Source organism: Athene cunicularia, assembly GCF_003259725.1.
Source record: "Athene cunicularia isolate RWA chromosome Z unlocalized genomic scaffold, athCun1 chrZ_part3, whole genome shotgun sequence".
Taxonomy (NCBI): Eukaryota; Metazoa; Chordata; class Aves; order Strigiformes; family Strigidae; genus Athene; species Athene cunicularia.
In genome coordinates, this window is record NW_020799144.1 from 15646056 (window position 1) to 15662765 (window position 16710).

General features: G+C 35.7%; 1 protein-coding gene across 2 annotated transcripts in view; it reads right to left on the bottom strand.

Annotated features, from left to right (window-relative positions):
• FAM172A (family with sequence similarity 172 member A) overlaps nucleotides 1-16710 on the bottom strand; it is a 261320-nt gene that overhangs the window by 191082 nt on the left and 53528 nt on the right. For both annotated transcript variants that reach the window (XM_026866666.1, XM_026866667.1), the window contains exon 6: nucleotides 12759-12950. In XM_026866666.1, coding sequence (XP_026722467.1) covers nucleotides 12759-12950 — 192 coding nt within the window. The remainder of the gene's footprint in view (nucleotides 1-12758; nucleotides 12951-16710) is intronic.

Genomic DNA, 16710 nt, shown 5'->3' on the forward strand with positions numbered 1-16710 from the left:
TGCATTAAAAAAAAAGACTTGCGAGCAGTATCTCAACAAATATAGATGCTGAATGTCACCACAGTAAATACCTCATATTTTTGACACCGATCCAGTACTCTGTTACATAGGAGCAGTAGACAGATTTCATTTAACTGAGCACATGGTGCAGCAAGGATATTTCTCCAGGTTCTATATAGTTTTTATAAGACTATGTCAACTGTCATTCTTATGAATCTTTTGTTTTTATAGAATTATTACCTATTTCTAATGAATTCCTTACCTAAAATATTTCAATAAGGATGTCCAGAGGAAAAAACCAAAACAACATACAACAGCTATATTAAATTTAATCACGGTGCAAGTCAACCTGTATGACATTTGAAATACTATTATCTTTGAGGAATAGTCAGTACAACTCCTTTTTAATATATCATAAATTACTGGGTTCAAAGAAAACAGTAACCCGAAACAGTATTTTTTCAGTGCTGTACAATATAATCAGCCTTTCCAAAAACAGAAAAGTCACCTGCAGCTTCCAAATCCCAAAGACATAAGAAATTAACCATGATATTCTGTGAATGCCACACATCTTATATTAACATTTATGAAATTGAAAAGTTACAACCAGCTAGGCAATTAAGGCTCGTTTATCTTTTTCTACAAGCACATGTATATACGTGCATACATAGACACAGAGGCACTTCAGGAAGCAGTAGTTTTAATTTGAAAAATGTAAACTAGAGAAAAAAATGGCTGAAAAAAAAAGTATTTGCCTAGCTGTAAGTATAAAATGATCACACCGTAAAACTATTACCATGAGGAAGTAGAAACAAGGTAAAAAAAAAACCCTACTGTTGTGTAAGTTCTGAATTAACTTCTTGAAGACGAACAGAAGGACCCAGGAGACATGAACAGTGTTTTCAAAATATTAATTACATGGAATTGGTAATAAAGTAATAAATACCTATTTTGATTGGGTTTGGTGCTTTAAGGTTACTTTATATTGGAGCTCTTGCCAAACCCAAGTAACCTCTCCCCAAGAATTTGGTACAAGTAAGGCTAGAAGTGAGACCTTCATTTCCAGCAGAAAAAGCATTAAGAGCATTTCTTTTTATCTGAGGAGGGAGATATTCGAGCAGTTCAGTCAGACTCTTGCACATAGTTTTTATTTCAAACTCCCTCTACTCTCCTGTCCTCATACCTGCATGAAACTACCTTTAGAAAAATAAATTAAATGTACAGCAAACCTCATAGGACACCACAGTTAGAGAAGGTGAACATACTGTATGGGATGGTTGCAGGGGGGGATAATTTAATCAATGAAAAAAACAGCTGAATGTTGTTACTTTAATAAAGGGCCTGTTTCGAAATAAGCCAAGACCTCAAATACGGATCTAACATGGTGAATATAGATATAACGAACAAAATATGAAGAATGTGAACATCTATAAAAAAGACCACATTAATCACACTCTTTCGGCACTGCTTATATAATCAAAGCCAGTAAATGTGTGATTCAACACGTGGTATTAATTAATAAATGATATTTTAATCAGTTGTCAGTAATAACTGTTTTCAGTATTTATTTAACAATAACACTGTATTGCTAAAAATGGGATCCCAGAATCACTTATTTTTATCGTCAGCTGTTATCAGTTGAATATTCGCCCTCAGACAGTCCGAAATTCAGTATAAATATCACTGTTCGTGAACCGGGGCTGTCAAGTCTTGAAAATCCTGTATCTGATCTCAACCATGCATGATGTGGAAGGTGCATATTCCACATGAGTAGCTTCTGTATTTCAGGGAAAAGCCTCCTGTTATCAGCATTCAGGAACTCATTCCAGAAGACTCAATCATATTACTCCCTACGCTGGGGGAAGAGTTGGGATTCAAAACACAGGCTCAGTTACCAAGGGTCAGCACAAACTCAATCACCTGTGCACTGAAGCACCGTGAACATTTTCTGCCTAGATTTTTCAAATGATTTTTAGGGTAAAAAAGAACATTTGCTTATTAGCTAAGTATGTATGCTCTTAAGGTAAACTTAAAATGGCAGTGAGTAACTCCTAGGAAAGAAACTTTAAAACAGATGATAATATTTAATCCCCTCACATTTTTTAAGGGTTCTTATTCATCAGAAGCAAGCAACAGTGTAAGACCACAGCGCTGTTAAGTGCAACTCTGTCTTCCACAGCTAAAAGACAAATTAATCATTTAAAATAAAAAAAAAAGGGGGAAAGAAAAAAAAAAAGAAGCGAAGATTAAGTTGTTTTCCCTCATGTATCAGCAATTATTTACACCCAAGCTTCATTATCTGTTCTACCCTCCAAAGCAATCTGAAGTCTCACTGCCTTTGGCATAATAGAGATGGAGGCTGCGTGTAGCGCACAATATAACAGGTTAAGCTATCTGCGACAATCTCTCCCTCTCCTAAGAGGATTAGCACTGCAATATGGTGTAACGAATGGATGTAAATAAGCAAGACTGTACACCTGGACTTCCCCAAAAATAATCGTCCAACTGAATAGCCTCAAAACAGGTTTACTCTTTAAATGCGGCTGAGATGAAAGACAATTAAATTCATCACTGCAGAATTAAAAATTATTAACACACACCTATGGTTTGATATGTTTAAAAATTCTTAATATTTTCTAAGTTCTAAGAAAAAAAAAAAAAAAGCTCATCAATATATAAGGGATTTTCACTGTTCTGTTTTTTTTTTTCCTCTCAAAAGAAATCACTGAAAATGGAATAATTCCATCTTCCTAATGACATATCTCACCCTATTACATCTACTTTCATTGTTTAATTCTATATAGAAGCATATGGATTTTTTTTTTTTTTTAATAAACATACCCTATGCAACTCAACTTTTCTCCAAAGGGAACACAAAGCGAATTGCCTAGGATGGGTGATAATAAAAAAAGAAACACCACTTATTAATTTTGTATAAGTTATCTGCCACCCTGGAGATTCCTTCGAGGGGAAGAACATGTCTGAATTTCACCATACAGTGCCACAGGCACAAAGTGAGAGAAACTAAACAAGCACATCCTGAAGGGAGAGAAAATGCCTGCAGCAGCAAATGACCTACTACATACCTCACTCTCAGATTTTTTGATGTTATAATTTGTTAATTTCAGGGAAAAAAAAGACAATTACCCACAGTTTTAGTTTGTTCTAGCAGAATTATTAAACTTTCTAAAGTTTTTGATCAAAAGTGACATATATCGTTCAAAAGATCTGTGTATTTTCAAAAGATTACAATCCTGGGTAAATTTGCATGACAAAGTCTTTGCCAAATCTATTTCCTTATTACCTGAAGCAGCAATGTGCATTATTAGAACAGTACTAAACTATTTAAGGATGAAGCATATCAAATTTTTATTTGAATTCCTATGCATTAAAGTTAATATTTTCCAGCTCAATGCACAGTAAGCAAAAGATAATTTCATTCAAATATGCGTTTCATGGTATGAATAAGGAAGTATTCATCTCCCCATTGAATTGGTAAGTCTTTTAAGTAATGATTCATTTGAAAAATCAACAGGGTATTGGCAATTTAGTGTAATATTAAATACATACATATACCATACCTATGCTGACACACATGTAATACTGCTTCTATGATATATAAAGAATACAATTTACAGATTAAAATGCATTAAGATTAGTTAGGTGATATCTTAACCATCTGTACGTGTAATAAATAAGACAAAACACAATTTTAATATTTATAAATAGGCATTAGATATTTTTAAATGTTACTGAGCTCCCTTCTTTAAGGCCCTGTATTAATATGCTCCTGAATGAATAGAACAAAGACGCTGGCTACTGATTTTTTTTTTTCATGAAGCAAAATGAAGCTAATTACTTAAGATTAATATGTCAGCTAATGAACAATTAACAGGTCACCCCATCCTATATGATAGCAGTCTTAATCAGTTAAGATTATCCTCGTTAAAATTACGTTTCATGAAGAATTTAAAAAAGTTTGTGTGCATACCTATACTACTTAGCATGGTGCCAAATCTCAAAAGTCTCTATAACAGAAGCATTGACAAGATCACCCAAAGAAAAAGTTGTTAAAAAACCTGTGAAAGTTATTTTAAAAGCTTTGCTCCATGATCAGATGACCTTTTTTTTTTTTTTTTTTCCTAACGTTGTTTATTACACACAAAAAACCCACTCCAGCAAAATTCCCATCCTAAATGACTGTGCCCATCCTGTGACGGCACTGGTGCGTTGAGCGAGCTGAGGTGCCTCCCTACCACAACGTTACTGGGCCGTCCCAGCTTGAAATGCGAGATACAACTGCTCTACAGCAAATCAGCTGAAATAAAATAGTTACTCCTCCGTACGGCTCTCAGGTATAAATGACCACAAAGCTACAACACCTCCACAAACCCAAACACTCTGAATCAAACCAACACTGGATTACAACTTTATTTCCTTCTACACAGTATTCTTACAAAGTAGTCTTCTAAACAGTAGTCTATCCAAAATAGTATGGATAGAGAAAAATCCAAACCACAAATAAATATTGTATTTCCAAGTACAATCATACCAGTATGTATTTACTCATTTCCCTTACAAATGCTACGCGCATCGCAAATTTTAAATAAACACATGGAAGATTTGAGCCACAACAGAAAAAGCCTCATCGCAATTTCCGAGCAATTAAAAGGTCATGGTTCCACAGACAACATCCCACAGGCAGATCTTCAAACCTTCTCCGCACAGGAAAAGTAAGCAGTACATTGCTGAATTGAGGCTAGTCAGTACTTCCCAGCTAAATTTTGTTACAACTCTGCATGTACAATATTCTCTGCCAAATAAACTCATCTGTTCAGGTGGTGCAGATCTCATTTCAATATAACCCATCAGGAAATACAACGCTGTACTTCCGAAAAACATTGATTACGCGTTTGCTAAAGTTCAGTTACTGTCCAGAGTGATGCCAGTGATTTTACTTTCCTTTAAGAAAAATGAAAAGTGCAAATAAGTAAATAATTAACGAAGGGTAAGAAGCTTTTATTCCAAAGTCATTCATGCATTATTTAGCAATATTTTGTACGGTACGCATATACTACGCTGTGTACTGAAAGCACCATTTTTAGTAAGATTTTTGCCTTTTCAAAATAGCTGCTTTAACAAAAGCCATGATACAAAACAGTCAGAAAAACAATAAATTTCTCATAAAACCTGAAATTGTAAAACATAATTAATGCAGAGTGAGATGAATTTAATTTCATAGTAAAACTGTTCGTCTCTATAGAAATCAATGACCCTATGCACTGGATGTTCATTTAATGCTATTTAGAACTAATTTTTAAAATTAGTTAATGTATACTACGCTTTAAGCTTATTTAGTAAGGTTCAAAGTTGCAAATGTTTCCTGTTAGCTAAAATGACTGCAGAATAAGAGAAAGCGAGCAAATCTAGAGTTGTATTTTCATGTAAGATTCAATCTCCATTCTTACAATCATTAGACTACACGTACAATAACACCCTACAAAATTAATGCATTGCCTTAAGTAGATGACATTATTTTTGAAGCAGACTGATTCTGTAATACTGCACACATTTAAACAAAAGCTCATAGTTTAAAAAACAAAAGGAAAAGAAGATACAATAGAAGTGCAAACCTGACCTATCTCTAATCTTTTCTTTTCAAACCTAGGCTACTCAAGAATCTTCAACTAATTATTCCATTTTATTGATGGCATTTTTCCCAAGGGAAGTTATTTAAAAAGTTTAACCCCTGAGCAAGTCATGGCTTCTCCTGCCTTTGAAAGTGTCAAGTGCATTGATTATAACTGCAGGAAGTGTTACCTTCTACCCAGAGAATCTCACCCTGCACAATCTTAAACACTGTCTCTCTCCCAAAACGGCTTTGATTCAGCAATTCAGACCGCTTCAGCTGATATTAAAGGCAGAAGCACCACAGAAAAGGGATCAGCAGTTAAAACGAAATACAAAGAGGAAAAAAAAACAGATCTTGGATATAGTACCACAAAGCTTGAGAGAAAAGCAGATTTGAAAAAGACATCAGAGTGACTAAAAAAAGAACAACATGACAGAAATTAAACAAGATTTTTATGTTCGCCTTCTATGCATTTAAACTCATCCCAACCTCTATTGAAATTCCGATCATACCCAAACCCCAAGGCTTTTGACATACTTTCAAAAATCCACACCCCCTCTTACTCTTTTCTAAGTCTCCAGAGTCACTGTTAGGTATCCAACAAGTTGAAGGGGAGGAGGGGGGGAAAGGACGAATCGTAATATGCATATGATAAAAAGGCCATTTATACCCATACTAAACTTTGTTTCTAAAATGACTGTCGTTATTTTAAATATTCAGTGTGTGTTCTTAACCCCGTAATTAGCCACTGAAAGGAATGCTCAAATGGTTTGGGGAGGGGGAGGTTATTTTCAAGCCACATTTTTCCAAATATCTTGAACAGTTTTCCTTAGGTCAGTGACAAATAAAGAGCAAACTAGCACAAGGTGCTACAGGGTTCTTAAGGCATGACAGCCAGCAGAATGAAGGAAGAGAAAGCAATCTGTAAGTATCTCTACATTACCAAATTAACGTAGCACAGGAAAACTCCAAGAACGTTAATACACACAATTAATACAACAACAGTAACACGTCTTGGAAAGGATGCACTAAATTCCAAAGGGTAATTGGATTTTCAGAACTGCAAGTGGATTTTTTTTTCCAGTTCAGTCATGACAGGGCCAGAAGGTAATGATACATCTGCCATGATGCAACAAGCAGACCTGTCTTCTGTCAAGAGTTGAAATCATAAAGGAATAAGCTGTCGTTAGCAACCTCTCTCCAAACAGTAGAGCTGTCATCTCATTGTTTTCCTTTGCTGGTATGGGGGCTGGTGTGGGCTTACATACCCTGTCAGTTCAATATTAGTCTAAGCTTTTAACCTTTTCTTGAAATTCTGACTTAATAATTATTAACTCCTGTACAGGTTATTATGTATTATTATGTATTTTGTGATCGATTAATATTGCTTTCAACTAACTGTGCAACTTTTCCTTCTATCTGCTTGGTGATCAGTAATGCAAAGCAGTATTTGAGAGATTATCAATTCCTCATAAAACGTTTTAGAAGGATTTAATATATATTGCTTTTTTGAATTTTCTTTCCAGAGTACGCTGTATTTCATGCCAATTATACGCGACAAATTATTTAGTAATACATTGTAATTCGTGTTTATGTTTTTAGAAAGATCTCAAAAGACCATCCAACTAGCTGTGTAACTTAAGTTTTCTTAATATTATCCCCACAAAAGCAGGAGTTCTAAATGCAAGTCTTCTCTAGTACGAAGTACTCTACAAGCATCATTAGTTCTATGGTCTAACAGAAAGAGCAAAAGCAAATACATATCCCAGAGTCAGAAAATTAGACTTTGAAAGGAAACAATACAGCACATTACTGCCCATTTTAGTGAAATTTTACTTTCAGAAATACATTAGAATGCCCAAATACGATTAGGATTAGCACTGCAACTATTAATAAATAAATGAAGTATTTTACCATCTTTCTGCAACAATATACTTAGCAGACATAAAAGGTACATAAATATTAGTATTCTGCAGAAGAACTGTGATTGCAGTGAAATGTCAGCTGTGGTTTTCTTCCAGAAAGTGTCACTTGCCCATCTTACTGAAATTATGCTAAGCATGTATAAACCGTAAGACAAAATTTTAAATCTTAGGTTCCTAAAATATGACCAGTAGAACAAAGAGGATGCTGTCTAAAAATATATTCTATGCTTAAAAGAAAGATATAAAAACCTTTTAGCAGAATCCTTGTTTGTGTAGTAAAAGCATAATTTCTTGACAACATTGTGAAATCATCCTCTTTTTTAAACTGGTTGGTTTTTACAAAATGGAAAGACTGAAATGCGTTGCCATACCAGTTACTAACCAGTAAGGTTATAAATTAGATAAAATGTTATGGCAGGTAAATTTACTACTGTTACACTGAATGATTTTTGTTGTTCCATTCAACTGAGTTACAAAACTAATGACATCTTATTGCAGGATGAAGGAATTAACCACCCTCACCAACCTGATAGTTTTACACATTGACTGAATGCATCCAATATTCTGACCAAAAATATTCATAAGAACAGAAATTGTGAAGAAAATGCAGTAAGAAGAGTAGGATAAACGCAAGAAGAAAACGGAATCACGTTTTACCAGCTGTTAAAGAAAGATTTCCACAGCTGATGCCCATCTTATGCAAACCTTTTTTTTTTTTGTTTCTTCATAGAAAGTCAGATTTTTGGGTGCTGTGGCATTTCTTCTGAAAAACTCACCCAGGTTCTTTAAAGAAGCTGTTTTTCTGGTGCTATTACCCCTGCGTCAAGCATTAATTCTCCTTTAAATAGTAATAAAAATATCTAAGCTATCTTAAAGTGTGATGAATTTGAAACCAGGCAAGGATTCTTGGATGGTTTTTTTAATTTGTTTTTTTTTAAATCAAATAACCAACAGTTGCTGTGGTTCAAATTAATTAGCATCCTTTGGACCACAGCTGTCTTGGGTAACAAATGTGCTGAATTTCCAAAGACACAGAAAACATCCAACAGCTTCTTTGTACTCGTGCAGTAAGCTGATGTCCTCTTTATTCCCTAGAGGAAAAGGTATCAAAGATAAGACTACTCCAAAATTCTTCTCAGACCTAGGTAAGCTCAGCTCCTCCCGTTTCCCCAAGGAACAAACTTTCCCTGTAAGCAGATGAATTTCAGCTTCTCCTCGCCCAACACTCAGTGGACTTTAACCTCCTCCTCCTCCTCCAGAGCCTGGTGACCGAGGTCCTCACAGGGAACACGGGAGCCCCCGAACTACACAAATGAAACCAGGAACGTCAACCCTTAATTCGTGACACCCCAAGCAAATGCCCTCATCACTGAATTAAATAATTTATCTCTGTCTCTCACCATCTCCTCCTGTCGCTGCTTCAGTCCTTGTCTACATGACTAAATAATAACTGATCTGAGAAAAGCCTGACTGTATGGACAGTGAATGAGGCATTTACACGAAACTCAGAAGAGACCGATTAAAATTCTTCATCTAATTTGCATTTATTTATTTATATAATTTACATTTATATATTTATAAAAAGTGGACTAGCTTCAGTGCGGTATTATAAGCGGAGCAGATCCTCATTCCCAGAGGAGGGACCTGAACTTCAGTCTCTCACACATCAGATGACTGTTTCTGTCAAAACCCAGTATTTCCCACTGCAGAAAGTTTCAGCAGAAAAGTTCTATTTTAACAAAACAACAAACTTATGCAATATTTATTTCGCACTGTATTCAGAGGAAACTGCCACCTTTTTTTTGTTTTAATTATCTTTATAATATATATGTTTTATTTTAATTAAGCCTTTGTTACAGTCTTACTGCTTTTTATTATCACATTTGCCTTTTTCATACTTGTTTTTCTAAAGGAGGTCTTTTCCTACAGTGTTTTAACGTATTTACACATATCTGTCTCTCACATTGTGTACACTTTTTTCCCTCCTCCTTTTCCTACAATCTGTTCTCTATCTAGTGGCTTGTTTTTTCTCTGTTATTTCAAAATTCTCTTTTGCACGATCAAGTTTGAATGTCTGAATTAACACATTAATCTTACCTCTTCACATAAAACCTCGTCAACTGCTCCCGACACCTATTACACAAAAGATTGAGTCTACACAACAGAGTTTGATATAAAAGATGGAAGGAGCAGCATTACCTACAGGAACCACCCAGATGAAAAGAAAAAACACATTTCTAGCTACTCGAATTCCCACCAGGTATTTCTCCTTGGATCTTTTCTTTCCAGTGTGTATCAGCCCCAAGCCACTCGAAGCATGATAAATTTTAAGCCTTTACATTGCTCCCTTATTCCACACATGAAAAGTTTTTTTTATTTTTTTTTTTCCTCAAAAGTGTTGTACCAGAGAGAAATAAGTTTCTTTTCTTCTTTTAACTCCCTGGCCGGGAGAGCAGTATCAGTTCATTCTGCTCAATCCCCTGCTCACTGATAACTCCAGCTTTCGCATCCCTGTTTTCAGTTTTTCCGAGAAATGACTGAAGCTTGTTTGTGGTAGTCTCATCACTCTCCATGGAGAAAAGCAGTAAGGAAAAAGGCACAGTTTTGACCTACCTAGAGGGTTTTTTGTTTGTTTGTTTGTCTGTCTGGTTTTGTTTTAAGGTAAGCAGAGGTGATATTCCTGAAATAGTTTCTACACAAAAGACATTTGAGCACTACTTTTGCAATTTTAAAATTATTAAAAAAAAAAAAGAAAAGAAAACCTAATCTGCAGCAAATGTTTTGAGCTCCTTGCGTATGTTTCACACACACACAACAGATCAGTGGAATTTTCAGATCCTGGATACTATTATCTACTTCAGATTCACATAGTTTATTAGACAAAAACAAAAAAAAAATCCATGTTCTCCTGTCATCAGGACTGTAATCTTATGCTTTGCTGAGGTCAGCTGGTTTCATTCAAGGATGAGACCTCCTCTTAGAAGGAACACTGGAAGATCAAGGAAAATAATTCCTTACTTCAAACTGGCAACGTTGCATGAGGAGTTACCACAATTTTCATTCAGGCAGTTTATTGTCTAGGCCAGTTATTTTCACTTCATAGGAGACAGAAGTGCCTAAATCAGCTAGAGGAATGAACACCAGAAAACCCACAAAAGGATGCAATTTTTATTATTGTTAACTAAAATTGGAGTCCTTATATTTCACTCTACCACAATTTCCTGCATTTGGAAGAGTAATTTATATGATCTGTACATGAAGTAGACATGATATCAGCATGTAACTATCTGTATTCGCTTTCTAGTCATAACATAATGACTCCAAATATCTTCAGTGGGGTTCCACTTCCATAAAATACTGCCTTATCTAACCAGATAGACATCCAACTCCCACTACAGTGATTACAGGATAAGAAAAACTGCATTTAATATAATACAATTGAATATGATCTAATCTTCATTTAGCAGGAAAAAAATAATTGCAAATAGTATGTGTTCTAAACACGTAGTACCATTTACCACAATTTTAAGATCTACAAAAAGGGAGAGTGGATTTTATAGTAGCTGGAACTACTGAACTAAAGAGAACTACGAATTTAAAAACCATGCTAAGAAAGAAGTCAAAAGACTTGAGCACAAAATCTGATGTCCCAATGTGATTGAATGATTTGATTTTTTTAAAGATATTTTCTCATCAAACTATTTGGGTTTTTGTTGCTAGGTTTTTTTGTTTGTTTGTTTGTTTGTTTTTTTTAAAGAAGCGTACAAAATGCAGGAATACATAATCTGCTTTTAATGATAATCAACTTTGGAGGGAACAATAACACTTGATCTATGTCACACTGGCACAATCGTTGCATAAAATTAATAAAAATAACAAAACAGGAAAGATTATCTGTTAATTTAGGGATAGTTTCCCAGTTATGAACACCCAGCCTCTCATGTTAGCCAGGACAGCAGCACTTCTGTGAAAGAACCAAAATGCAGGCATGTAAGCACTGCTAGAAAAATTTAAGTAGCTACAGCTCTTACGGTTTCTTGGGAAAGATTTGGGAACGAGCACTCCTACACTGGACCTGCCATACACCTGTATTACACACACAGTAATCCTAAAGTATTTTTTTGTTCTGCCTCTCGGTCTTGATTTAAAATGAACAAAAACTTTATGTTAGAAGAAGGCAAGCACTGCTCTCACAAGCCCAGGTTTCTTTTTCACACAAAGTGTAGTCTGGTTCTTTGTTAGTGGATTATACAAACCAAAAATAACTTAATAGCCTAACCTTTTAATATGTTTTCTTTGCTTCATCAAAATAAAGTTTGACGAGAACAGTTTTTCTATACCGAGTACTTTAAAGCCAACTGCAAAAAATTAAATTTCATTTAGCAAAATGTGTAACAAGCACAGTGACAACACTGATTATTTAGAGCAGAGCATTAGCTTAACTTGGTAAATATAATAGAAATACTGAGTCTTAAATAGGCTATTCTACTGTTTACTACAGGAAGTTTCACAGAGGTAGCAGGATGCAAGAGATGAATTACACCTAGAAAGTTCCAGTGTTAAAAACATTAGACAAATTATGCAGTCTCTCACATAGATGTAAATGTAACAAAATAGTGTCCCTAAAATGTAAATGCTTTTTACTGTCAAGTATTGATAGGTGAATCAGAATGAATCAGTATTCAGTGCAAAACTGAAAAAGACTGTGCCTCTAATAAATTCAGTACAAGCCTAGCAAAAAAGCCTGCTGTTATCATGAAAGCTCATGTTATCATGAGATTATAACAGACGTTGAGTGAGAATACGTACAAATTTAATGAAATGTAAAAGAAAACACTTCAAATCATAACAAATTTCTGTAGTGCCTTCTATTGCATCTCATCGCCTGCTAAGGGCTCTTGTCACGTTAGCTGCCATATTAAACTACACGGCAGTGCCGCCACAACAACATGACATACAACTGAATTTTTTTATTTATTTTTTTTTTTAACCGTAAGAGAGAAACTTGGTTCCGTTGAAAAAAAAGTTACCAAAAAAACCCCGAGGCAGTATTCCCATTGTAAATAAAATGATCATATAGGGAAATATTGAACAGTGATTAATGAGTATAAAACATCACAGATCCAGAGCTCTTCACGCACAGATATACACGTACACACGCACATGCTCACACAACTGCACACATGTGCACTTTCACCTACCTCTATAGCTCTCTTTATATACGGGATCTGCGTGCCACTGTCCAGATCTTCATTAATTATAAGTCTCCTAGCCCACTGACCTGCTCTGACCACTCCGTTACCGTGAATCAGGACCAACATCTTGTCAGGGTTTGTCAAGGCATCTTCACTCATGAAGATAAAGCTCTTTGGTTCACTCTCAGTTGCATCAACCTGCAGTTACAGACAACGCGCACTATTACACAGCAATAAAATTTTTTAAAAGAACATCTGTAGCTATGAAGTTAGCCACCAAACTGATATAAAAACCTTCACCATTTAAGGACTATTTGTATATATAAGGATGAATTTGTGCCCGGTACTAAACAAAAACAAAGAAAAAGCTAATATCCGCGCAATGTAATTCTGAAACATAAAAATATACTGCAGTTTAGAACCATAATCCAAAGGGCATTAAAATCAAAAAAAGGGGTAAAAAGTATGCTAAAGCTATGAAAAGTTGTTTACAGAAATTTACTGGGAAAAAAGAAAGTCCATAAAAGAACAACAACAAAAAAATCATGTAATTTGTCACTTCTAATAGGCCTCAAGCAACAATAAAATTCTTACATAATATGAAAAAAATCCCGGAGAGTTCCATCTCAGCCACCTCAACGTAAATACCCAATAAGCCATGTAGGAAAGGGTACTGTAAATTTGTCTATTATAAATTTAACAGGATAGGCCTAATAAAATATAGAAATCCAATTTGGGTCTAAATAATTGCTTCATTAAGAGTCCTGCACCTGGGTCAATGCTTACCTACTTTGCTGTAGGAACAGACCAACAGCCAGCTTTGATATTTAGTAGACTATAATTTAATTCCAAGTTTTGTCCTTTCTCTAAAGAGTAGAGCATCACTGTTCACTAAAATGGAAGTTTTATAGAACAGATCTACACTTGGTTTAACAAGCCTGGCTAAACACAGAACATTGTGCTGCTGTAAATGTGAGAGCAGAAAAAAAAAATAAAATCCTGTCCTCTTGTTCTTCCCTTCCTACCATTTGAATACCTAGAAAGGAAGAATGGAACAGGCAAATCTCCGTGCTCTACTGTACTGCACACGCCGTGGCCGCGCAGGTTAACTGTACAGCTGCTAGAGACACGCCTGGATCATTTTATGCTCTGCAACAGTGATGAAAGGCAGGTCAGGATATCAGCCTTCTGTTGAGACAGGAGGAATGGCTACTTGGATTCATGGGATCGCAGAATCACAGGATGGTTTGGGTTGGGAGAGACCTTTAAGATCATCCAGTCCCACCCCCCTGCCCCGGGCAGGGCCACCTTCCCCCAGCCCAGGTTGCCCAAAGCCCCGTCCAACCTGGCCTTGAGCCCTTCCAGGGAGGGGGCAGCCACAGCTGCTCTGGGCAGCCTGTGCCAGGGCCTCAGCACCTCACAGGGAAGGATTTCTCTCTGATATCTAATCTAAATCTATCAGTCTCCACTCAGACATGAAGCTGTTGACCACAACTCTTTGGGTGTGACCACCCAGCCAGTTCCTGATGCCCCGTGGGGTCCATCCATCAAACCCACGTCTCTCCAGTCCAGAGGTGAGGATTCGTGCAGGACAGTGTCAGATCTTTGCACAAGTCTGGGTAGACTTGTGTAAATGATTATGTCATTTTTTTCTCATACATGGGCATGTATTCTTAATCAGGAAAAATTATTTCTGCATGAATCTCCAGGGTTTTTTTTAATGCAAGTAGTACCAACAACTTTTTAAATTAAGTCAATGTGGCTACCTGAACAAGAGGAATTCCTAACTGGAAGAATGATCATGTCTCTTCAGTACCTACCAGTGAGACGATGACCTTATCCCCTGCTCTAGAATGACGTAACATCTCAGGTACCTCAACTTGCACTTTCTGCACCAGGCAAAGTATGCACCTTCCCTCATGCTTTGTGTGAAAATAGAAAACATGGTAAAAAATACATTCTATTGAAGTACAAGAGGTACCATACTGAGGTTACAGTCAGATCACGCTAAGACTTCTGAAGTTGCAGCATCAATACATTAAAATTTAATATGGCTCAGGTAAAAAGCCAGACAACACCAAATCTCAGCTAGTACTTGGCAAGACATAACTGACTTTTGCACACAAACTGAATACTTATGATACTGTAAATTAAGAAAAAAACATTGTGAATTTGTATTTTAGACAAAGATACAACTTAGCTCTGTGTTTTAGCATTTATAAACTAAAATTCTGTGTAGTATTTAGGAAACTAGCACTAAGTAATCATATGTACTAGAAGATACGACTAGTTCACACTTCCGCAAATACGCTAACTTTAAAAAGTTAAAAATACCCACCAAGATCATAAAAAATAACTCTTCAGTCTCTTCCTCAAATTAATCACATTTGGAAACTTTTCTTCAAGCTAATTTATCTTCAGGCAGCAATAATTCATTAGATCAAGCTTTCACTAAAGAATGCACATAAAGGTCACTCCTGTGCACAACCTTACTTTACTGACAAATCAACACAGAATACTGTTTAGTGCTAGACACACTGAGTTCGCAAAAAATAATTTATATTTATTAGTCACTTTCTCTTCTGGACCTACTCATGAACACTTATTTTTGATCCTTTATTTAAACACAAATCGAGTAAATTCAGTAAAATGCTGAACTTCAATTAGTTTAATTTAACAATTTGATTCAACATCATTACTCACATGCAACAGCAATCTTCCAACAGTCCGTAGCTCAGAATGTCAAACCAATCTAAATTCTGCTGGTAATTTACTGTTTAACAGTACTGTTTAAAGTTTAATTTTCCTTTTCTCAGATTTATTTTTCCAGTGCACAAGTATACCTTAAGGTTTATGAATGTATGCAGTTATGGTGAATTCTCCTGAGTTATGTACTCTACATATATTATGATGTTCTTTAGGTTTTCAGACAGTGAATTACTTTTTCCATATGAGTTCTGTCTCAAATGAGCTATCACCTAATACAGTGGTACCAGTCTATAGAGTATTTTGGTAGCATACTAGTTAGTATTTTGCACAGCTGCTCTCAATATACAGGGTAAGATCAAACCATACTTGAAATCCAATCTTTCTGACATTCATGCTATCCCATTGACATTGACTTAATTGTTCAGTTCTTAGCCACTACCAACCCAAGACACTTGAGACGTGACTAGGCTCTAGGGGTCTTTTCCTTAGTACATTGGAAGCTTTTCAGTTTAAGATTGAACATTAAATTTTTGAAGGGAAAAAAATCCGCTAATATTTTTCTTACTCCAGTTAAGAAACACAGTAAAAATTGTAAGCCTAGAGCCTACAAAGAAGTGAAACAGGTGTAACTTGCGACTGCAAGAAAGAACATGGCAAATAAATGGAACTGAAACTGAAAAGACTCAAAAAGATTGTGAGAATTGTGAGCAGCTGGTGGAGAGAGAAAAGCGCTCATTTGCTTCGCAAGATAAGAAAGTCTTCTGTTATGCAGTTCTACATAAAGCTTGCTAACTCACTTCTGTTACAGTCTTCACAATATTGAATATCCTGGTTTAAAATTTTTCACTCAAAATTGTAGAAAATGAAAACTGCTGATCAATATTACAAGCAGCTAATTAGCATTTGGTCATTACCACAACTAACTTGACAAACCTGAAATCAGTGGAATTTCTGCGAAGCAAGTATTGACTAGACTTTGGCAACAAAACAGCCAAAAGGAACGTGTAGTGGAGAAAAAGAGACCATTGTTTCTCAAAGCAAAGTAGTTCTTGGCTGTCTAGTAGATCAAGAGAACTACTGAATGAAGTTTTAGCTATCGAGGTAAAAGAGCGAAGCATTGATAAGTTAGAAGACTCTGCAATGTGAGACCTCTCAGTGCCATTGTCAATAAACCATGTTAGTAATTATTTAAACTTCCATCTCAAACCTTCCCAGAAGCTGTTAAAGATGCATTTAATTCAGAAGCACC